A 24,745-nucleotide genomic window follows, 5' to 3' on the forward strand; every position below is an offset into this window, starting at 1 on the left:
CCACCACTGAATGTCACGGCCAAACTCAGGTATCGGTTTGTCTTCTGTGTGGTATTTGCGTGAGGTCGGTCATTTATTACAGACGCTGTAGTCGGCAGATGTCCGTCAGATTACAAGAGAGCGTGTGCGGTAAATGAAACATGCTTGGTCAGCCAGCCGCGCGGAGCGTTTCACCTAACAATGGACAAGGCGTTAGGATACCACTTCATATTATTCCAACTGCATTTTTGTTTAAATACTCATTCATCCGCGGTACTGCCGCCAAAAAGTCTTCCGTTCCGAGCGCCTGGTTGCCAGTCAGGCATTTTACGCCGGAGATCCCACCTGAGCCGGACGTGGTGCGTTCCAACACCACGTGGTTTTTCTTTTGGTCGTCTCTTGCTAGGACTGTTTCCGAAAAAAATCTTATCATTTTCCCTCAGCTATTGCTGTTGGCTCCCGCCGAATATGTTTCAGCTCCCCCACTTTCGTTCCAGGAAGGAAAGTGATTTTTGCTCCAGTTTTCCAAAGCTCTTAAAATACAGGCGCAGCATTTCATCCCTGAAAAATGTTCGCAACCTCTTATTTGTAGCTTTCACACTGCCTTTGTGGCACAGAAGAGGTGTACCCGGGAGAGCCAGCATTGATTTTGCCATTGCGGCTTCACACACAGTTAGATCCATGGAGACGTCAGCACAATTGCTGTCAAACACAATGGAACATGGAAATAGCCTTTTCCCACTCGCAATCTAGGCCGGCATTTTTGCTGCTTTTTCCCCGGCTGTGTAATGTACCAAAGATGGCTAGGTGCAGTTGAAGTCGACCCGTTAATTTGTCGGCTTTTGAGGTAATATCAGAGGTACAATCCGGCCAGTGTCGAAGGGGGAGGGAGAGAAGTTTCACACTGTGTTTCCGGTAAATTGGGCATCAGAGGTGCAACAATAAAGCCGGGTTTTATTTGGCTATCCCTTTCAGGCAGAACTCATAAGCTCGGGGATCTATTCTTGCCAGCGAGTTAGAAATCCACTTGTTTAGACTTGTGGAACCGATATGCATTTAAATCAACTTTGTACTTCTTCTTCAGTGGTGGGAGATGCTAAAGACATAGACTGGTTTGCACCCAATGGGGAAAAGATCCTGCCGAACAACCCCAACATCCAAGTGAGCCGCAACTGACGAAACCACCTCCACCCTCACCATCTACCACGCCGACGTGGACCACGCTGGCATCTACAAGTGCGTGGCGAAGAACGGCGACAAGGAGGCCCAGGCCACGGTCCAAGTCAAGATCTTCCGTAAGTCAACCGTAACTTTTGATTTTGAACAGCATAGGACCAATCAGATCACGTGTTTACACTTTGGGGTTTCAGAAAAGATCACCTTCAAGAATGTTCCCAGCCCGCAGGAGTTCAACGAGGGCGATGATGCCGACATCATCTGCGATGTGGTCGGTTCGCCGGTGCCCTTCATCCTTTGGAAGCATAAAGGTGCCAGGATCCAGGTCAACAAAGACGGTGAGATGATCCGAATAAAACGTCCTTCAATTTGTCCCTCGACATTCAGTCGAAATTCAAAACTCCAGATATGCTAATCACTTTTAGAACGCCCTGCCGAGGGACCAGAAAATTTCTTAATTGTGGAGAATCCGTAAATAACAAGACGGGGAGACTAGAACCAGTCATGTTACTTTACCCTCCACTCCCTTTGAAGCCAACAACTCCCTGTGACTCTCTCCCTGTGACTTTTTCATTAAAATAAGTCAATAATATTAAAATAATATTAAAAAATAAAATACTAAATAAGTGTTGTGTTTTACATATACACACGAGTGGCTTCCTGACCAATGAACAGTGCTGCTATAATGATTGAGGCAGTCATGAAAATTCATCCAATGACGGGACAATCAGACGGTGCAGGAAGGTGGCAGCTTAATGAGAAACCCAAGTCCCAGAAAAAGGAGTAATACATGCATTTCCGGTGAAATTAATCACATAATGTTTTTAAAAGCAAGAACGCTGGAGATAATACGACTTCTCTTTGCCAAAAGTTTCAAATTTTATGGGTAAAATGTTATTGAAAATGTTATTAGGATTTTTTTTTAGTCACCTGTTCTGCTGCCCATTACTCAGAACAAAGCCCATTTCTCCCAAAACATCATGGAATGAATGTGAATATTTGATTCTTTTTACCCAGCACATTGAGTTGAATAGTGTCCGAAAGAAAATCTGCCTGGAGGGAATTTGGGTTTCCCATCAACATGAGCGGGAGCAGAAATATAAAGTAATGTAAGACTCCCTCGCCCGTCGCTATCAGAAACACAGAGTGTATTTTTTAATACAGTCAGTTTGATGCGTCACTGCGTGAGCAGGTCTATATTGAAGGTAATTTCCCCACAATAGTGCGGAAGTTCTGAAAAGTCGAGGATGCAGTCGGGTTCAGATTCTCGCGCTGTCAAATTTCATTGCGTCGGTGGGTCAAAAACAACAATTGACTGTCGTGACAGGAGGGTTGGACGTAGGGGTGCAATGGTCCTGCTGTGAGTCATCAATCAGCTGCCCTGTGTTAGAGCAAGACACTCTTGTTAGCCCAGGAAGATGCTGGTAATAAAACGATAACATGTTTCAGGCCTGGTTGAAGGAATATTTCAGAACACACCCAGTCCCTCAATGTTGCATGATTAGTATTCACACCTCCGCTTTTCTCTATTCTTCTTCACAAACCCCTGGAAATGTTGTCATAAGCATGCCAGGCCTGTAGTTGGCGATGTCCCTTTGTAAAAAAAAAAAAAAAAAAAAAAAAAAAACACTACGCATCAGCTGATTGTCCTGTAATCATTTTTAAAAGCCTCCCTTTTGAGGCCTGTTTTGAAACGATTGCAGTCTTCAAAACACAAAAAAAGTGTTTTAATCAGTTCATAGCAAAAACAGTACACTGTAAGCAGCCCCAAAGTCAAAAGGGCGCACTTCTATATTGTCCCCGCCAGACCCCATCTATGAGGAGAGCTAAACTTCTTCCAATTGACTTTTCAGCACAGAATTTGCCTAAAATGTGAAAAAGACGACCGTGCCGCTGAGCCCGAAGGAGGCTCGGCAGGTCAGTCGGACCGAGCGACGCGTGAGAACCGCCACCTGGTTTCACTTAATGCAGCTCAATCCATTTCTTTGCGTTAATGGCCGCTGTAATCAGAGGCGACAACGGGTTGTCAAGCTGCGCGTGGCGGCGAGACGCTCGCAGCTCCCTTTTTAAAGCAGGTCCTCGATTAGCTAGCATAATTGAGCCGTTTCAATTTGGCCTCGACTGCCTCCCGTTGAATCATTACAACTTCTCTTTTTCTGCTTTGAAGGAGGAGGAGTAATTAACGTCGGAATTTCGCACTCCACATGGCTTTTTGGCTTTACAAAGACCAAAATACTTTTATTTCCCCCTAAGATAAACATTTTATTTCTCCTTTTTGGTAGGTCACTATGGAAACTAATGGGGATTATTACTGTCCAATAAAATGCATTCATCCCCATTTTCCTTTCAGTGAAATGAAAACACATTTTCATTTGGCAGCTATGAGGGAAAATTACATAATTTATACAATCTTTACTATATATGCATACAAACTAGAGGCAGGGTACATTCTAGACCAGATTTTGACTTTTTATATTCTATTCAACAAGCAGTATACACCGTTGTTCTTCCTCGAGGAACCAAATAATTCACCTTCTCAATAAGTCTTTTCTTTTCGGATGGTTTTGTTGGTTCCTGTTGCAGTGCGATACAACGTGATGGAGAACGGCCACCTGCTGATCCGCGGCATCAAGAAGACCGACGAGGGAGCGTACAACTGTGAGGCACGCGTGATGGAGACGGGAGAGATCAACTTCAAAATAATCAACGTCGTCGTTAACGGTGAGCTTTTTCCGACCGGCGAAACACCCTCAGAAATCGTAGTACAGTCATTACGGTGAATTACTCCTTTTGTCATTTTGCGACCTTCATGTTTTTAGTCCTTCCGACCATTCGCGCCAGGCAGACCGAGGTCAACGCCACGGCCGACACGGGCGGCTCCACCCTCTTGGCCTGCGACGCCGATGGCTTCCCCGAACCCACCGTCACATGGACCTAGTACGTCTGACCTTGACCCGAATACATTGCAAATATGGAGAAGGTTTTCATATGTGAATTTCAGAATTGCCTTAATGTTTTACCGACACATTTTCGCTGTTTACTTGTACAGTTCAATTGGTAAGGTAAACAGAAGGGGCTTCTCGATTTTCAATGCAACTCGACTGACGAGGTTTCCAGGATACGAATGGCACACAATGAACTACTAGTTTGTGGTGTAAGAAAACGTTAAAATGATAACTTTACTACTGCGTCAGCGTAGGTTAGTGATAGACTATTGTGCATTCCATAGTTCAACTCGATTCAGCAGTTAACTATTTAATATCCATAAGTGAACAATAACAATAAAAGGGAGGCTTCTATTAGTCTTATTTAAATAACAAACCCGACCAATGTATTTAAGGAAATTCGCAATCTTTTATCAAGACATGACACAGCCAAACCAATCGACTGCAGAACACAAAATAAGGCTCCTCTTTTTTCGCTAGTGCTAGTTGATGGATGTGCTCTCGCTCATCCTGTTTTCCACATGATGTGTCAGGAGGATGATGATGATGATGATGATGATGATGAAGAGGCCTCGGCGACAGGAGGGTTGTGTTGGGAAGGCGAGGTACGTGAGGAGAAAACTAAAGGCCAATCCATCTTTTTCAAGATAGTATCTATCTGTCTTTTTTTAGCAGACGCAGGTGAAAGCGTTAGAGAAGTCCGCTGCATGCGGCTCGTTCACGATTAGTCGACGCATCGACTTTACCACAGACAATTGGTCGGACAGAAAACAGCATCACCATTTGGCATTAGCAACGCGGACGCCTGGCTGAAATCAACAGGTGGTTTGTCGGCGCAATAGTTGACTGAAAATAATACCGGTAGCATGAGAAAATATGAAAGGTTGTGTCTGTAAGTGCGATGAACATCCATCTGCAAAGGCATCCACTAACGCTAGCTGATGAACAGCCGAAATCCTCATGTCAGCTGTCTACAAGGATACGGTCGAAGCAGATTGGACCAGATCGTATCGCTCGGTGTGCGACAGCCTGACGATCGGGAACAAAAAAAAACATTATATATTTATTTAATTTTTGGGTTGGGGGTGGATGAAGTCCTACCTACACGTGTGGAAAATACAATATGATGCTTTTACTGTCTTTATGGGAGCCTTTCTCCAGCAGTTGTTCACCTCGTTGAAATCCCCCAGCTTTGCGTGTGCTGTAATTTTTAAAACTAGGAGTATTTTGACTAGAAACTAAATCTAGAAACTGTTATTAATGTAAAAAAAAAAAAAACAACCTTAGGTCGTTCCTGACAGCAACTTTAGGCGTTAGCCCGTTTGCGTTAGCTGTCAGCTGAAGTGACGCTACATAAGGAGTTGTGTGTGTCTGTGTTTTTTCCTCTGAGCTTTCCTAGGAATGAACATTCTTAGTCCACCAACGGCAGAAAATATTTCTTCAATGTAATAATTATGATTTGTTTTGACAGTAGGTAACAGTTTGAACATGGACTACCAACACTGAAGTGGATAAACTATCCATCCATCCATTTTCTGAGCCGATTCTCCTCACTAGGGTCGCGGGCGTGCTGGAGCCTATCCCAGCTGTCATCGGGCAGGAGGCGGGGTACACCCTGAACTGGTTGCCAGCCAATCGCAGGGCACATAGAAACAAACAACCATTCGCACTCACAGTCACGCCTACGGGCAATTTAGAGTCTCCAATTAATGCATGTTTTTGCGATATGGGAGGAAACCGGAGTGCCCGAAGAAAACCCACGCAGGCACGGGGAGAACATGCAAACTCCACACAGGCGGGGACGGGGATTGAACCCCCGCACCTCAGAACTGTAAGGCTGACGCTCTAACCAGGATAAACTACTGTGTGTAAATTGGGAAATAAAAAGCTTGTTCTGTCAAATTTTGTATTTTTATGCCATGAATTAAGTATAAATCCAGCAAAGTGGGGAATTGACGCTGTCTTTTCCCGACTTGTCAAAATAAAACCTCAAAGAAATTCATTTTTGCCGAAGCCAAGATATCCATTGTCCACGTTCCCTCGTGATGGGAAGTCAGGTTTGTCTTTCTTATTCATCTCTTATTTTCCCTCTTGTTTCTCCCCGGTCGGCAGCAACAACGTCATCCTTGAGTCAGGCGATAAGTACAGTCTGAATGAGGACGGCTCCGAGCTGGTGATAAAAGATGTCATCAAAGTGGATGAAGGAGATTACACCTGCATAGCCAGGAACAAGGCGGGCAAAATGAGCCAGGAAGTCAGTCTCAATGTGTTCGGTAAGAAAAAATAATGAGTTTACTTTTTTCCGGCAATAAAAAAGGAAAATAAGTACCACTGATACCACATTTCCTTATCTACCATTGAAAATATGTTAATTTTAGCACTGATCACACTTTTAGTAACTACTTTTCTCCATTTAAAGTAAACAAGTCATTTACTGTAAGCAAACTACGTACAAAATAAGAAAAAAGTAGAAATGTGAGTGTATGAGTTAAAGTAATTTAAAGGTGAATGTGGATTAAAAATATTTTAAATAAACTAAACTTTTAAGTATTAAAAGTAGTAGTAGTATTATGTAAGTATTTTCATAATTAAGCAGTATCGCATTTTATAAATATGAATGCTCCAAAAATTTTAATTGATGGATTCCGTAATGTATTTTTTTTATAACCTAAAACTAGAACTAAATTCATCCTTTTATTATTGCGATTGTATTTTCTGTTTAATTTGTCTTGAAAGGTACATGTAAATTAAAAAATAGAAGAATATAGAAGAATACTATTGTGATTATGCACAGTATAAATAAATGCATAATAATAGCATAAAATAATGATGACATGCTTTATTTTTTATTCTTCATATAAAGTAATATAATAATTATAATAATAATAGTAAAGTTTTTTTCTTTCTATATTCACCTTCCATGACAAAAATAATACAGAAAAAAACAATAATAAAAGAAAAATATTTTTTTATAAAGACAATAATTTTAGTTGTAGATTTTGAGTTGTTACACTGATTTTATTCTCATTATCGTACCACTTTGTACATGTCACTTTCAACCTCATTGAATTATTATTATTATTTTTTAATTAAACATTTTTAAATGACGTACACTCCTGTGCTTGTGTGGTCCCATCAGCAGGCAGCAGCTTCCCGAGGGTTCTTGAAGCACTTTGGCCCTCAGCGTGGCTCCTTGATTCATTTGTGTTTGGGAAGCAGCTGATAATCAGGCCTCAATAATAGAACATTCATCCATGAGCTGATTATCGGCGAACGAGAGATTATTAAAAGGAGACGGGAATAGAATTTTTAATGAATTTATTTTTCCCCTCCAACTAGTGCAAGCTAAGATTACTTACCTGAACAACCAGACGGCGATCGAGTTCGACGAGGAAGTCACCCTTACCTGCGAGGCCTCGGGTGACCCGACGCCCTCCATCTCCTGGAGCTTCCAAAACAGGATGTTCTCCGAAGGCGAGCAGGTAAAGATGGAGAGCAAATTGCTATGTGGCCTGTCAATATTATATCATGCGTGTTCAAATTGCATTGTAAGATAGCAGCCTCGACTTATTCCTCAAAAAGGGGCTTTATTGCCACTCGCAGTTTAACTTTACTTTACTTGTTTTAGCTAAATATGTTTAGCTTTAATGCTAAAGAAAATGCAAAACACCATAGAAGGACTAAAAAACATTATTATCAATCCTCTATCTTCATGATGTCATAAAATGTCTGCCTTTAAGAGAAGAAGCTAATAGCAATAGAAGACCGAAACAAGGTCCTTACTTTCAGAAATTAAAAAAAAAAAAGCATGAAACGATTTGTTGCTTTAGCTAGCTAACAGGTCACTTCCTGGTTTAGGAAGGATAACGTGTGATGTTATGAATGGACGTTACAACCACAGTGTATTTTATATTTTCTACAGTTTATTGTGAAAAGTGAAAAACAAGCTCCTCAGTTTGTACGTTGATTCGAATTTTGGGGGAAATCAGTTGAGGAGCGTTAACTTCGCTAACTAGCCTGCTACCCAAACAACAAACCACCAACCATTGTTTTTTCCCCCAAAGCTGTATATATGATGAAAAATGATGAGTTCAAATAAAATCGCGCATGTAACCAAAGAAAAAAGAAATGATAAATCCGTGGACTCCTGCTTTGATTTGACACAGTCAGAGTCTACAGGTTTATTATTGAGGTTGTACAACTGCACGGCATCACACCGAGCGATGTTAAACGCTGTATAGCCTGCTTAAAGTGGAACTTGAGCCGTTTGCGTCATTTGCTTAATGAAATTCTGCTCTTGTGCTATAATTTCCAAGCAGTTTAACCTTGTGAAGAGTACAAGACTTTATTGCCTTTTAATCGCTCCCGTTAGAAACTGATATTTGAAGAAAATTGCCCCCCCCAACCCCCCCCCAAAAAAAAGCCCCTGTTGAGGATTAAAATGAATTGAGTCAAAGTTATTGCAGTGTTGAGAATGCAGTGCTAAAAATGAGATTATGTTTAATGGCAGTTTTCTAATGACTGGCATGTAGACCAACCAATGACTGCATGAACAGGAGACAGGGCCAAAAGAGAAACCAAGTCACAGAACAACAGAAGAATACATGCTGACTGAAATTATGGACAAATTCAAAACTCCAGCCTGGTTATTTTTTGAAGGTCCCATGAAAAGGGCATTTTTCTTTCGTATAACAAGACGGAAGAATACATGCTGACTGAGGCAGTTACATCTCCAGTTACAAAGAAGATGACTTGCTGGGGGGTAGTAGAGACGGTTGGTCAGGCTTTCCCATTAAATGTCACAGCTCTTTTCAAAAAGTCGACATGTATTCTGACAGTGTAGGAGACGGACACTTGACAGATGTCATTTTATTTTCCGCTATGAATGCAACCAACTCTTAATTAGTGTGAATGTAGGAAATGTGCAGTCACGCTAGCAGTGAGGCAGAAACTCAACGGGGGGGGGCATCTGTCAGAAACTAATCGGAGCTGCACTTTTCCCGGAGATAGACATTTTTGTTGTACTAGCACAGTAGAGTACAGTAGGCATTGAAAAGCAAAATATAGCGTTTTTCAGCACAGCGGGTCATTTTGGTAATATGTATGATGGTGAAAAGTTCCTTTTTAAAAAATATCTTTGGAGTGTGTTTCAAAATAGCGCTTAGTTTTTCTTTTAAATTTGTTTGAGACTCTTTTCCATAAGCCACACTAACATTTTAATTATCAGTACTAGCATATTTAGTGTCCCTGGAGATCATTGTCATTTTTCAGCTTCTGCCATCCGGTGTCCCAAAAGTGTTTTACTTACAAATATAAACTGTATTTATTTCTTTACTACTGCGTGAACATAGATTAGTGGGAGATTAGGATAGACTAGGAACGGAAGGCCGTTGTATACCAAGGACTCTGTATATTTCATCTTTCATGGGATCTTGCGTCATGAAAAGTTCATTTTAAGATTTGAATCCCAAAAATGCATGGGGTTGCTGATTTATTAATTTATTTATTCTCTTAAACATGAAACAGTTTTTACGGTGTGTGTGTGTATCTGTGATTTGTTTGCTTCCTCTATATTTATTTCATCAATATTTGATTATTTTGATCTCTATAATAAGATTTTTTTTTCTGAACTATCGGCTAAAGAGGTCACACCACACGAAAACATTTCCTTTCAGTTTTAATTCTGTTCATATCGTTAAAAATGTGTATAAATGGAAATTGGTTACTGGTGTTTATCATTTCTAAACTGCAAAAAGTGTGTCGGGGTTTCTGATTTCATTGTTAAATTAAAATGTGCTTTGGTAAAATACTTTTGGTGCATTTATCTGCGCTTTTTTTGTTTTTATCTGCGCTTTTTTTGTTTTTATTTATTTTAGCAAAATCTTGATAATTATGATAACTGTAATGATTTTGCTCACTATAATCGTGTGAGGACATTTTTACTCCACATGAAAAATCTGTTTGATTTTTTTCCTTGTTGAAAAATGCTTATAAATGGGGGAAAAAGTATTAATTTCATGTTTGGGCTCCCAATGTTAAAAACCATTGCTGTGGCTGAGTCTCTTCCCCCCATGTGATTCCTTTACAAAAGCCCCACTGTGTCGTTGTTGTTTTTTGTGTGTGTGCGTGTGTGTGTGTGTGTGTGTGTGTGTTTGTCCTCTCCAGGCTTCGTGGACGCGACCCGACCAATACGAGGTATGGCGACTAAAAAGTCGTAGCCGTAGTTGCACGGGCCCCAGACTTAACACGTTAGAGCACCTCCCAAAAGTGTTTTCACTCAACCCACATTCAGCCTGCGTGCTGTTAGCCGATCACTAACTTTCCACATTAGTCACGTGCCACACTTAATTTCATCCGTTTAGTTTATTATTGAAATAGACCTTTCTCCTTTTTTGTTCACTTTGTAAAGCCTCTTATTATTTAGCACAGTCACGGTCTGGTGGGGTAATTGAGGGGTTGCTGCCCATCCAGCAACGTAAATACCGTCTACTTTGTCTGATACAATAACCTTTTAAAACAACCGCGGTGCACTAACTGTTCATAGAACAAACCATCACACAGAGAGCAAGTTATTTTCTGGCATACAAGCCAATGTTCTTTAAGTACACACAGGAAGCTTTGCTATTGTAACATAACATTGTGATATCATAACAACCTTGGATATAAGCCACATGCTGCTTTACCAAGTCTAAAGACAAATACGTGATGATTTGATATGATTATCTAGAGTCTAGATCAGGGGTTGGTAACCTTAATATCATAATAATAATCTGGTTCTGTATTTTTGTGTTTGTCCCACGGTTTGTTAGTTAGCAGACTACTTCTTGGTTCTCTGAGATTGAGGGAAATACCTTACGAATTGCTGAACGATGCCGTTGTGATTGGACTGTACCAAACTTATTTGGTTCTGTGCCAACATGGAACGGGTTTTTCCTTGCCTCAGTCCGTTACTGCAATGCAAAGTTTCATGTCACTGCAATTTCCATTGACACCCATTTTTGCTTTCTCCGAATAAGAACTTTGTTAATACCTCATCTACGGTCACCAAGAGATAAAAGAGATAAAAACCTAACTTTTTCATATTTTAGGGAAAGGTTTTATTTATTCAAGGCAATGGCTGCACGCAAATTACAAGGCCAGATTTTTCTTCTTGAAATTAAAATTTAGCCCAGGGGTGCGTAAACATTTGAGCCACTGAGAGCTGTCATTTTGCAGGCGAGTGATTTCAAGTTTTATAGCTGCAATAAAATCTGGGGGATTTATATGTTGGTGATTTGTGATGAAAATTATTACTTCTTCTGGATATCTTTTTTTTTTTTTTTTTTTTTTTTTTACAGAAATCATAGTTTTTCCACAGATTTACTCCAAACAGCCGTCAAATCTATTAATATTTCATGAGAGATGATGAATTGCGTTCACCTATACTAACATGCAGATGCACTGTCCCCCAAGCTAAAGGACTACATCCTTTCTGAGTCTTCTATCAGCCGCTGAAGTTTTTGCAGGAGGTGAAGCCTGGTTTCATCGCCATGGCTATCTTGGAAATGGGAAGTTGGCCCAGTGGGGCATTAATGAATCAGGAAAAGTGCAATAGTAGGCTGCCCACTATATATGTCAAAATTGGAACTAAATCTTGATTTAGACCACTAGTCATCTGAAAGATATGCCCTTTGTCTCTTAATTTCGTCACTTAAAAATGACACAAATGTAGTTAGCACTACTGTTGTTCTCAGTAGCTCATTTGCGCTCAATGACCAGTTAGATGAGTTTTTTTCCTTTGTCAAAATGGCTATTTAAAATATGTCAAACATTTTAATTTAATAATAAAATGATAATAAATCGTCATGTTATTTTTGGGGAATTTAATTAATTACCTATTTAATACTATAGGTTGAATATATATATACAAGATATCAAGTTCTTTATTTTACTATAGTGTTCTATTTACAGTAAAGCAATTAACCAAACAAGTGATAAAAAGATAAAATATATATGCATACAATTTAATTTGCAATGGGGCGGATAATAGAACGGCAGTCGCGAGCCGTACGCGGTCCAACCATTTTCACAAACTCCTCCCAGGATTCTTGCTTGGCAGAGGCAGTAAAAGAACTAACTTGTTTAAATCTACAATTATACAATTATTACATAGCAATGCACCTTGTCTGTATAGAAGTTGTCTCGAGGCAACTGGACTCTTCTTGTTTGTTCAAAACGTTTCACCTTTAATCCAAAAGGCTTCGCTTAGATTCAACCTTTTCGGATGACAATGTTCTACTTTTCATATAAAATCTTGCTAAATTTTCATGGGGAGTTGGAACTGGTATTAGAAATATACACTTTCCCAATCAATGTTACCTTCATTATACTCTTGTCGTTAGTTTCTATTATTTGTTGTTGGTCCCTGTTTCACATTTTTAGACCTCTAGCTAGTTGAGTAGATTTAGATATCAAGAGTTGCCCTTTGCCAGTAGATGAGTGCTGATAGGAAAACAAAGTGTCTTAACCTTTACAGTTCTCACTGTGTTCTTATCTCGACAGGGCAGAGGGCATGAAAGCCACGATTGAAATCATGTATTTAGTCCCGATTTTTTCAATCCGTCGGTGCTGCGGACATTCCGAAACGACAGCTCCGCAGTAATTACAACTGTAATCCTGTTGGATCGTTAGCTGTACCGCCACAGAAAATCATCTATTGATTCATGCACCCGCATCGATCACGTTGCCATTGATCTTGCCAGATCTTTAGCTAGGTCGCTGATAGCGCTGCTCGCTGGCTGAACGCGTCTACGAGATCATCAATCAAAGGCTGCCAGCGAGCGTTGTAATAAAGTCGCGGACAGCCTCGTCAAGCGAGTGCCGTTTGTGTTTAGAGGAGTGAGGAGCAACACTCAAATTCGACCGAGCTGTCGTTAACTGTGGTGACATTCAGTCAGCCCACATCAGAATTGTGGATGAATGACGTCCTGTTTAACCGTTTTTGTATTACTTGTAAACACAGTTTCTCAGAATTATAATTTTGAAATGTTGTACTCCAGTGGTACCTTGACTTACAAGTTTAATTTATTCCAACCAAATACATTTTCCCCATTCAAATGAATTGAAATGCTATAAATCCGTTCCAGCCCCCCCAAAAAAATAGGGGACGTGGCCTAGTGACATCAGGAACCTGGAGTCAGTCGGGTTGGGGAGTGTAAGCGGCATGCTCCTTGCGAGTGTTTTCATTTTGTATGTGTGTGTTTGACTGTCCCACTCAATAAATTGCTGAAAGTGCATCGGCGACAGGACTGCTCCTTATTTTTTAAATTCACTCAGCAGTGGCGTATCGATAAATGGTAACTGCAATTTTGGCTCGCAACACAGAGCAAAATATTGACCACGCAACAGCACGTAACTTGAAAAACTCGTATGTCAGAGCACTCTGAAGTCAAGGTACCACTGTACTTGCTTTCATTAGGACTGATAGTCAACCACCAAGTCTCTCATTCAAATTACATCCAGGCTCTACACGGAACCTTGTTAATCGGTCAGGATAATCTTTTAGACCTATTCGATAATTGGGCCTTTGCTGACAGAAGGCGGGAAAAAGCCTCGGATTCAGCCATGATTATCGGTACGTGGGAATGTAGTTAGTACTCTTAACATAACCGAAACCACAGGGTAATCGGTCAGGATAATCTTTTCAGAGACATCCAATAATCGGGCTTTTGCTGGCTTTGATGAGAAAGTGGGGGAAAAAATTCGGCCCAATTATCAGGTATATTTGGGAAGTAGTTTAATAGCTTAGCTAGCTGCTACGCACTCAAGATGGTGGAGGTTGAAAAATAGGACTATGAATACTGAAGAAGCACCATGTTGCAGGCTGAGAAAAACACATTTGAAAGCTTTTCCTCCCTGTGGGCAACAGCTCACACTAATAACATACATATAAGTATAAGATATATATATGTATACACACACACACATCTTCTTTCCCTGCTAATGCCTTTCTACTAATATTCATTCGGCATGTACGTGCCATCATCGAAAACTGAGAGCTCTGCAGCGGGAAGATAGACAGGCCGTGATAAATAAAAACAGGCTAATGGAGAGCAACACACGGGACAAAGTGGGATTTCTTCATTAATGCAAATGAATTGGTTTAATTATACAACGTGGATTTTTTTCATAAATTAATGCTAATGGTGACTGAATAATCGAAAGCATACGAATGATTTTTCCACCAATTTCATGACGACGATTGTCACGTTTCCTTTTGTTTTGATATTTTTTGCAAGTAAATACACATTTTTGAGAGTATTTCATATACAGTAAGTTTATGTTGCGCGTGTACGTTATACTGTTTGTGTTTATTACGGACAGTTCTGGTGGCCAATGGAGATGCTCTTTATACAACATGGCGTTTTCATCAATTGTTGTTTATGAGAACACTGAGAATCTCATGTACAGTAAAAATACTCGAGCTCGTCATAGTGCTGTGTTATGAGGTCATCATTTGACATTAAGGATAATGGCGATTAGACTTTACGCCGATCTGATCGGTGTGATCGGTATCGGCCGATAATTAGCATTTTATGCTGATCGGCTTTCATGTCATAATTCGCCGATCCGATCAATGAGGTCATCGATCGGCTCCGCACAAGACATTTAACTCTGCGTCGCCGTTGCGCATGAATCCAAAAGCTAATTTATTTTTAGCCTTGTCACGTGTCTTGTGGCGCAGTACTGTAACTATCTGGCGGCCAATAAGGTTTTTTTCAATCTTGTAAGTGAAAAAACACGTCATCGGTGTGGGACTATTTTGCGGCGTCTCAGACAGTTATTTGCAGTCTGTGCACAAAGTACGTCGTGAGGAACGTCATCTAAATGCTTTAACACAACTAATTTGGTCAGGCACCTAAAGAATGTACATGAGCAGGAGCATGCCGGGTTCAGGCAACGCATCGTGGGGGTGGGTGGGAGGGAGGGGGTTGGTAAGGAAAAGTCAAACGGACGGAAACTCTGGACAACACCCGTCCATATAGCCGGGACAGTGAGAAAGTTAGAGTAAGCATGTCATTAACAGTATTTATTAAAGTAATTTAATTGCGATAAGGCGGCACGGTGGACGACTGGTTAGAGCGTTTGGCATGTAGTGGCTTATTAAGTGTAATCATTAATAAATATTGATGGAAATTATGAGTAATGGAGTTACATATAAACAATGTTCATTGAGATTTATTTGGGGGTTTCTGACACCTATGGTCAGAAAAAAAAATATAGCAGGAGGGTAGAAATTTGTGTTGTTTTTTTGTCCTCTGGTCTGACACATTGGACAACAAAATGCTTTATTTAAAAAAAAAAAAACTATGATTAAGTGTAACTGAAAGCTATTTAAGACCCTAATTTGGGAAAATCTTAAATTTCATGGACACCCTGGATGTACAGTAATAGATGCCTATATTAATAGTTTAAAGCGCAGAAATAAACACAAAACATGATCCCAAAACAGTTCAGTATAATTTCTAGCTCAATTTAAAAGTTTACACCTAAAAATATATAGTTTAAAGATGATTTGATTTTGAGAAAATTTACCCGAAGTGCACGTGTCGATGACTCTCTCAAAACTTTTTCTGACCTCCTCGGCTAATCTTAGCTCCTCCCCGACGTACAAAACTTGTCTCTTAGTTAAGATGTATCACTTCAACGTATAATAGAAAAGTTGGACTACTTTTCTATCAGACTGAGCTTTGGCACCATCTTGGGAGCTGAGGAAAAGAGCATAAAAACAGCATGTAGGCTTATTTTTCAGCAAGTAACAGGAGAAAAGAAATCGGTGAATTGGCGAGAAGGTGGGGAATACTGTACTTTAACCGGAGAGAAACCCCTGATTGAGGATTTGACCCCATCCATCCATTCATAACATGTTGCGCCATCTGCCGCCAAGCAGGTGGAAGCCCACTCACAATTTGACAGAATAATACATTTTATATTTTAATTTGTGTTCACTGCAGCCATTTCTCTGTTGTAGTCTTTCTAACCGACACCACTTTTAACTTCCAGCGTTTCTTTCTATCCAGGGAAGTGCTTATTCTGAACGGTTTCCGATGTAAGCAAAATCAATGCGTTGTGTGGCCTTCACAATCGGTTTCGTTTGTCTCTTCTCGCTCACAGAGCCACGACAGAAACATCGTGGTGCGCAGCCACGCCCGGGTGTCATCCCTCCTCTTGAAAAACGTTGACTTCACGTACGCTGGACAGTACCTGTGCACCGCCAGCAACTCCATTGGTCAGGACAACCAGCCCGTGTACCTGGAGGTTCGCTGTAAGTCTTCCTGACCCCCAAATTCTCGACTAATTTCATTTACAAAGAAACAAGAATCCAAGGTTTCTGGGGCCAGTGATTTGGGGTTTGCTTCAAAGTACTCGTAATCTTCAACCCAAAACTTCCACATACTTTGAGGAATTATTTCTTATCATTTCTGTCATTTTATTTAAGACAGTGATTCCCAAACTTTATTGAGCCATCTACCAGTGACAATCCTTTGCTGCTCTTCCCCACGGTTGTTGGCTACATCGATAGAACAACCTTAGAATTAATTTAGAATGAAAAGTGACAAAAGACAGGCAATGTTTTTCAACTCAGTGTTTCGATCAGCTCTTCATTCAATTTTCAACAATGCACCAGTCACTGCCCTCAACCCATCCTTGTGAAACATTTACGGATTGTTATTCAGGGGCGGAGCACAAATCCTTTTGATTTCAGATAACATTAGCACAAAATGTAACTGAGGTTAAAGATTAAATCAATACCAGGTTCCTTTCCAGCAGTCACAATCCTCTGAAAATGTTAATTGATTATTAATGGATGTGTGGCAGACAAGAAACCTACTGATGCCAACCCTACATCGTCAAGATCTTCAACTGTCTGGATTGTTTCTATTTCTCGAAGCAAGAACCCAAAATAAGAGTCTTCTCAATCTTTTCTTGATTGTTGTTCAATGGCAAAACAAGAGCGAGCTGAGGTCAAATATATGATTAATAACATCTTTCTTTTTCATCCAGCAATTGTCAGGAATGATCTTTGTACTATGTCAATGAAAGCTCCATAAAGATATTAACTGAAGTAAAGGGTAGAATGCCTTAAATATCATGGCAGACCGAGTTCAGGTGCTGACATTCTTTAACCGTGACACTTCATCAATCTTCCACGATGAGCTACCGTAAAATGGACTTTGACAGCATCCAGGCAACCTTACTGCTCCCCACCCCACCCCCCCCCCCCACCCCTTCATCTATTGTTGTTTGCACCAGTTGGCAGACAAATCAATAAGACTCACAACATCTCACTGAGATCTACTGAGTGTTTCTTTTTCCAGTCAGGAGAAATCTCAAACCTGTTGGCCTTTATTTAAACTGCAGCTCTTCACGTATCATGCATGTCAAAACCCTTTGCCACGCGAAGGGTTAGCGGATGTGATGGACTGATCTAAATATTACCCATCCCTTCTAAATAGGAGCTGGATGAAAATAGAGAAACTTGCTTCAACAGCGCATGAATGAACATTAATTTGTGGAAAATCTCCTATATGGTTTGTCACACTGGTAGCCATAACAACCTTGTCTTGGGGGAAATTAAAATTGTGCAATAAAATACTCAGCATGGTCATATTTAGCTCACTGAACTCCGCGCACCCCGTGGATTTTTCACACAAAGCTTGATTGGAGCGTCATAGTCTCTTTATGGAGAGAACTTAGTTGTATCCTTTCAAGGCTGCTGGGGCATGTAGCATATCCAGGAAAAACTGAAGATCTATACTAAAGAAACAAATGTTCCAGGTTAGCTGCTAACCGTGTGATGACCTTGCAGACGCTCCAAAGATTATGGGAGTGGTTACGGTGTACACGTGGGAGGGAAACCCGGCCAACATCAGCTGCGAGGTGGAGGCCCACCCCGGAGCTTCTGTCACCTGGTTCCGAGACGGCCTCCAGGTACCCTCTGACAACACCACCAATGTGAAGCGCTATAGCACCCCGAGCATCAGCTACTTGGAGGTAACACTTAAGACAACATCTCTGTTGTTATGTAGCACGCTAAGTCTGTATTTTTATTGTCTGGTCAGGTTTTCCCTGAATCTCATAGTGACTTTGGAAGCTACAACTGCACAGCAACCAACGTGATGGGTATCGAGTCCAAGGAGTTTCTCCTCATCCAAGCAGGTTTGGGTTTTTTTCATCACTTGACAAACATTTTAGAAAGATTCTGGCTTTGCCGTTTCCTTGGTGCTGCTCATGCTACCTGAGGTACCGGAGACAAATTCCTTGTGTGTTTTGGACATACTTGGCAAATAAAGATGATTCTGATTCTGATTCTGATGTACCTTGCCTGTAAAGAGCAATGTTTCTGCTTTATTTTTTATTTTTATTTTAAATTCTCTGTCGCTGCCCTGTGTAAATGACACGGACACTGGTCTTTTCAGAGTCATAACAGAGGCCGGACACCATCTTTGTCTAATACTAGTTTGTTAAGCCAGGGTTGTGGTGTGATGTTATGAGGTTATTTTGTGACGGTAGGACCAGGGTGTGAAGTTTAATGTCTGAGATCAGTCAAGGGTGTATGTACCCTGTACCACTGCCTGCAAAAGCTGAATTCAACGTTCTGCACAAATGGCACCATAACCTTTGAAAAAAAGATCTACATCAAAAAGAAGGTAGTTGGAGATAGATAAATAGAAGATAGAGAGACAGAAGAATTCATGTTCTCTATTTAAATATGAAAAAACAAACAAATACCACTGACGTCTTTTATCGCAAATTTGATTTCTCCTGTTTATAATATTAAAGTTTCTTTATTCTAGATTTAGTGTTTCAGCAAAATGTAAGTTTATTGTCATATGAATAACTTTAATGCTACATTTCTGCAGAGAAGGGAAACATGCACATCGCATTCATTTTTCATTAAATATTGAGTTTGGCCCGCGACAATTCTTAATTTTGGCCCACCGTGAATTAGAGTTTGACACCCCTGATCTAGGTCTTTTTCATGCTGCTGTTTTATAGAAACAGAACCGGCGCGGAAGCTACGAAGTCGTCCCAGTAATATTCTGAGGTCGTATCAAAGAGGCCTGAATAGGGCTACAAAGTCGACCTGGTAACATTCCGCTCTTGGAGGTAGTATTAGAGCCATAACTGAGGCAGGACGCTGCCTCAGTATGTAAAGGGTATTCCAACATGTATTTCCATTTCTGTTATGTCGATGCAGCAGTTTTTTGGATGTTATTGACTCCAGCTTCCTCACAACCTCACACATGATAAGCAGTTTTGAACATGGAAGAATAGATGGTACCTGGCCCAGTGCTGATTAGATTTTACCCATAAAATGCAACATTACAAAGGACAGGCGACAAAGAAAGGAAACATTGGAATGTGACACCTTGCTATGATACTGCATTGGAAATCCCACTGGGATGCTTGCTGAGATAGATTGGACATGGCAACGCTCCACCTTATAAATGTTCTTCCGACAGCCACCGGGGAGGCCGCAGACCTTGACCAAACACAGTGAAGTCAGATTAACCGTGGTAACATAATCAAACGCCAGTGCATAACATGATAGCTACCCACCATGTAGCTGTTTATATTCTTTATGGGCTGCTCTGGGAGTCCTAAAGCAACTAAATAGATAAAAGATACCTTTTAAAGAAACAATTTGATATGTAGCGTAACTCTAAATGTAGCAGTCACCTCAATTTCATGGTGGAACAGGAACATTTAACATTACAAACCAATGGGTCTGTTGGGTCATTACCGGAGGCAATAGTCTAGCCTTTCAGCCAGAGTTGGGGAGTGAAATCGACCCTGTAATTTCTTCGGAGGTCATATCAAAAGCCCCTTTACACTAGCTGTAAATATTGGCATTTTTTCAGATTGTTTTCCCTCATTGAGCTATTCTGTATTAACAGCACCAACACAAAAGGGGGTTACCAAGTCGGCCCAGTAATATATTCTCCCTTTGGTGGTAGTGTTTTGTAATCTTTGCTCTCTGTTCACCATGTATACCACCACGCGCACTCTCCATTCCAGCAGTTGTGTTAACCACTTTGTTCCAGAGGTCCGCACTAATGGTACTGAACCCACCTTCCCTGTTTTTGTACGTTGCAGAGGTGCCATCATCGCCAGAGATCCAACGACTGGAGCCTTTCTCCAGCTCTGCTGTGGTGGAGTTTGATGAGCCAGACTCTTCCGGAGGAGTGCCCATTATCAAATATCGGGTAGAATGGCGCTTGGACGGCCAGGACTGGACTGGAAAGGAGTACGACGCCACAGAAGGTGAGACGATCAATGAAACAAACAAATACATAAATCAAATGACAATCGTACCATACTTCGAGAATATACAGTATAGCCGAAGTACAACTGAACTTTGCCTGGGCAGTGATTACTTAGGCAGTGGATCCTTTGCATACCAATAAAGGGAGCCTGCTTACCACTAATGCAGGGGTCGGAAACTGTCTTGCCTAAGAGAGTCATGAAAGCCACAGTTTTTAGAATGTAGTTCCATGAGAGACATCATTGTTTAAACACTGAATACAACTAAAAGCATGGATTTTTAAGTAAAACCTACAATTTTAGAATATAATACGTTTTAATAACGTTGGTGTACTGAAGCTAATCAATAATAAATAAAATATTTCTTACCACGAATGCAACTTCTGGTGCTGCATGGTTTTGCTAATGACGTTAAACGTGATTGTAGGTTGGTCTTGATGTTTTTTAGATGTGACGACAACGACTGCTCACATGCATTCATAGATCCAAACATGTCCGATCATGCTGAACTGCGATAAATAGCTTATGTCTGTTGACTCATCCAAAGCGAAGGAAATGTATGGCACCGCATTTGTGGCCATCACTTGTTGTTTCCTCTACTTGATTTGCCATCATGATGGTACAATCGTGAACAGTTCTTGCCGACAGAGGCATGTCTTTTATTCATTTATCTTTACCCGAAAAGTCGTCAAAAGGTTAATTGGCCACATTGCATGAATGCTTTGGAATACTCACCATCTGTGAACGGCTTTCAACCCAAAAACGACCCCAGTAGGCTACTCCATTAGCCAATAAAAATAGTCTGACGCTACTGTACCTAGAAGGACAGCTGGCATTGGCTCCAGCCACCCTCATGAAAATGGATGGCTTCAAATGCAGCAGAATGTTTTCTATTTTGAATGTTATTTTTAACACTGTGATTTACGTCATGTTTTCCTTTGAAATGTCAGCAGAATTATTCGTTATTTATCATGTTACAAATTGCCTGCGAAGATTTTTCTGCGAGCCACATGTGGCTCGCGAGCCATAGGTTCTCGACCCCTGCACAAGTAGTACTCGTACCGTATGTTAAGAATCACCACTATAAGCTATGTTATTCATCATAAAGCAGGCATGCATTTCCTTTGCTGTGGTCAATTAAAACCTGATCGGAACTGTACTGCCGATACGCCAAGACTTCCCTGTGTCAAGTTTTTGTGGATAAAAAAAAAATTATGATGCTTTGACGTGACGGAAGGAGGGGCAGATAACACTTGAGCTATCACCAGGAGCTAATCCAAACATGACAGTGCTGCATGCAGCTGACGTCTGGCCGAGAGTGAGGCTGAGATGACAGTCGGCTCAAGCCCCAGATAATAGCCCAGTCTCGCCAAGACGCGGTGGCGCTGGCATATCTGGATGCTTCCTGTCCTGTTTGCCGCATGGGGCGTCTCTGTCAGCGGCTTTACTTGCTGGCTGCTGTCATCTCACGGCCCGAGAGCCACCTGTCATGTAAACCAATGCACTAGGCAAAAAACACAATAAAATACAAGCACTCTGAGGGATGCACTTTGCATTTTGCTTTGCACAGCCGTTCAACATTCATTGGTGAATTCAGGAATAACAAAAATGGCCCTGTGTGGCAAAAAAAATACCCAACAGTCCCCTTTAATTAAATCAATAAAGCCCCAGTTGGTGCTTCACAGTAATGACATCATAAAACCCACTGTTGGTGAATAAACGGCTAACAAAAACAGACATAAAATTAAAACATTCTGCAAATGCAAGACCTTGGTTTTCTCTAACTGTCGTCACGTCACTGAATATCATATTTCATCAAATAGCTGCCGCTACTGCAATAGCCCGTTAGTCATAGTCTGTAATTCATTGGAAAAAATAAACTCCTCACCTCTACCAAAATAGACGCCTTCCTTTTTACCATCAGGAAAAAATACAAATGATCTCACTCCTTATACAGTACACTGTTGTTCGCACAGAGATTAATGAGTTAAGCGCTGAACCCATTTGCGAACCAAAACAGCAGCACCTACCGATGCACATAAAAAATTATCTCTGATGAATTAACGTGTAAGGTCTTAGCGCGTGTTTTAAATACTTTTGTTTGCACACTGACATGAAAGCGTTAACCCCAGACTCCATCGGTTGCTAACCAAAACAGCAGCACAGTCTGACATATTGGCACATGGTGTAAATGCTAATATTTGTTTTACTGCTGAGCCAATTTCAACTGTTGCTCACCAAAACAGCAGCATCTAGAGTCTTGTTGGACGTGCGGTCTCTCCATAATGTTGTGTGCATCCATGTTTATATCACTAGGTGACTTATTTGTTCTGCTCGTCTGCTTCAGTTGTCCCCTTCTACTTGGCATAAATTTTAATTTTCCAGTAATATTAAAAATAAAAACGCCTTCCCGCAGTAGATGAAGATAATATTGTGTCAGCAAAACACAAATCTCACAAAAGTGAGTACAAACCTCATGTTTTTGTAAATATTTTCATAGGACGGCACTGAAGAAATGACACTTTGCTGCAATGTAAATTAGTCAGTGTACAGCTTGTATAACTTTGTAAATTTCAGCCATTAATGTTTAAACCGCTGGCAACAAAAGCGAGGAGACCCCTAGTGTAAGTGAAAATGTCCTCACTTTTGTGAGATGCTGCACAGTCTGGTGAAATGCTGTTTGGGCTTGGATTTCTCTTGGTGATGCAAATCACGACTGCCATCACATGTTTCAAAGAAGTACTGCCACAGTACACCTACGCGATCGAATGGAATCTAAAACAAAAAAGCCTGGATTCCATACAAGAGCCATTATTAAAAAAAATAATAATAATGCTCACTTTTAATTTATTGCGTATGTGGTGTACATGAACTCACAAAACAGCACGGATACAGTTTTATTGGACATTGGTGTTAAAATATTGTGAAACCAAGATGTTTTATGGATTTTCTTTTTCCAAGTTTTTTTTATGGGCTTTATTGTATGTGAAAGTATAAAATTACAATGAGTGAAAAAATATAATTTGTAAAATTTTGTGGATTATTATTCAAAGGAAAATACAAGATTAAAATGACATGGATAATATGGATGGATGGCTATGGATAATAATTTGGAGTATATTGACATTTTCTTATTTAAAGATTGTAAAAAATAAAAAAATTTAAAGATACTTCTGAAATGTTTTGGATTTTATGGGTATTTTGAAATACAAAATGTAAACTTAAAATAGGAAAATACTATAATTGTATGGATTTTGTAGACATTATTTTTTATTCAATCTTAAAAACACAAAAATATGCAATTTAAGAAAATTAGAAATTATGTGGATTTTTTTAATTACAGCTTGTAAAATTTTAATTAAAACAAATCTAAAATGTGGGTTTTATGAACATTTGAAAAATATAAACTTAAAACAATAATAATAGTTTTTACTCAAAAGAATAATGAACAAATAATGTACAATAATTTTCAATGAAATTTTTTTTATTTTTTTTAACTGTTCACAGTTTTGTTGCATGCCGAACAATTTTGTAAGATTGTGGTCTTTGGAATAACCACCAATTTCTCTCCGCCAGACTTGACCAAGATCACCATTGTCGGCCTGATGCCAAACACGATCTACGAGGTCAAAATGTCCGCCATCAATGGCAAAGGAGAAGGCGAGAGCAGCGCCGCCGTCAAGTTCAAGACCGGACCAATCCGTACGTACCCATCCTCACTTTAAGACCTGAAATGTCACCTTGACCCCGACATCCTCTATTCTTTTTGGCAGCAATAATTTTACCGTAGGCTAGGTTTCTGGGTGATGTCACTGCGGCGAACGCAAGCGTTTACAGAAAAAAAAAAAAAAAACTCTTTGAATGAAGGCTTTCTGCAATTGAGTGAAACTTTTAGCGTGCCACTCATCGAATATATAAAAGTGTGTAAAGAAAACATTATTATTCACGAAGGCAAAATCAAAGCATACATTTAGTTGTGTCATCCCATTCATGCTATTTGCTTGAAATGAGCCTTTGACTGCATTTCCGATCAATTATTTGATAAGGTTGTGCTGTCGGTAAATATCTTGATCACAATAACGCTTTCTCCGCTCAATGATTGTTTCTTGCAAGCCTAATGGATCTAAATGAAATACATCTTGTTCACTGGTTGAACTATGCGTTTTGAGTTGTTGTAGCTACCGAATTGGAATCCATAATTACAACAGATGAGCATATTTTCACAAATAGTGGCGCTATTATAATGTGCTGTCATGGCAACCACGGAGACACACGGGACGGAATTGCTAAGTCTCATAGCTCCGCGTATTGTAATGTTAACAATAGCTGTTAAGGAA

The 24,745-nt window shown here is 40.2% G+C and overlaps 1 protein-coding gene across 1 annotated transcript in view; it reads left to right on the forward strand.

The window, feature by feature from the left end:
- The window catches only part of LOC133416317 (neural cell adhesion molecule 1-like), a 212,954-nt gene that overhangs the window by 156,675 nt on the left and 31,534 nt on the right, over positions 1 to 24,745 (forward strand). The window contains 13 exon segments of the mRNA XM_061703151.1: positions 1,064 to 1,152; positions 1,154 to 1,274; positions 1,350 to 1,493; positions 3,739 to 3,876; positions 3,975 to 4,092; positions 6,213 to 6,373; positions 7,440 to 7,582; positions 10,266 to 10,295; positions 16,254 to 16,404; positions 17,950 to 18,134; positions 18,203 to 18,299; positions 20,241 to 20,408; positions 23,985 to 24,110. Coding sequence (XP_061559135.1) covers positions 1,064 to 1,152; positions 1,154 to 1,274; positions 1,350 to 1,493; positions 3,739 to 3,876; positions 3,975 to 4,092; positions 6,213 to 6,373; positions 7,440 to 7,582; positions 10,266 to 10,295; positions 16,254 to 16,404; positions 17,950 to 18,134; positions 18,203 to 18,299; positions 20,241 to 20,408; positions 23,985 to 24,110 — 1,671 coding nt within the window.

The sequence above is a fragment of the Phycodurus eques genome, chromosome 17 (genome assembly GCF_024500275.1).
Source record: "Phycodurus eques isolate BA_2022a chromosome 17, UOR_Pequ_1.1, whole genome shotgun sequence".
Lineage (NCBI taxonomy): Eukaryota > Metazoa > Chordata > Actinopteri > Syngnathiformes > Syngnathidae > Phycodurus > Phycodurus eques.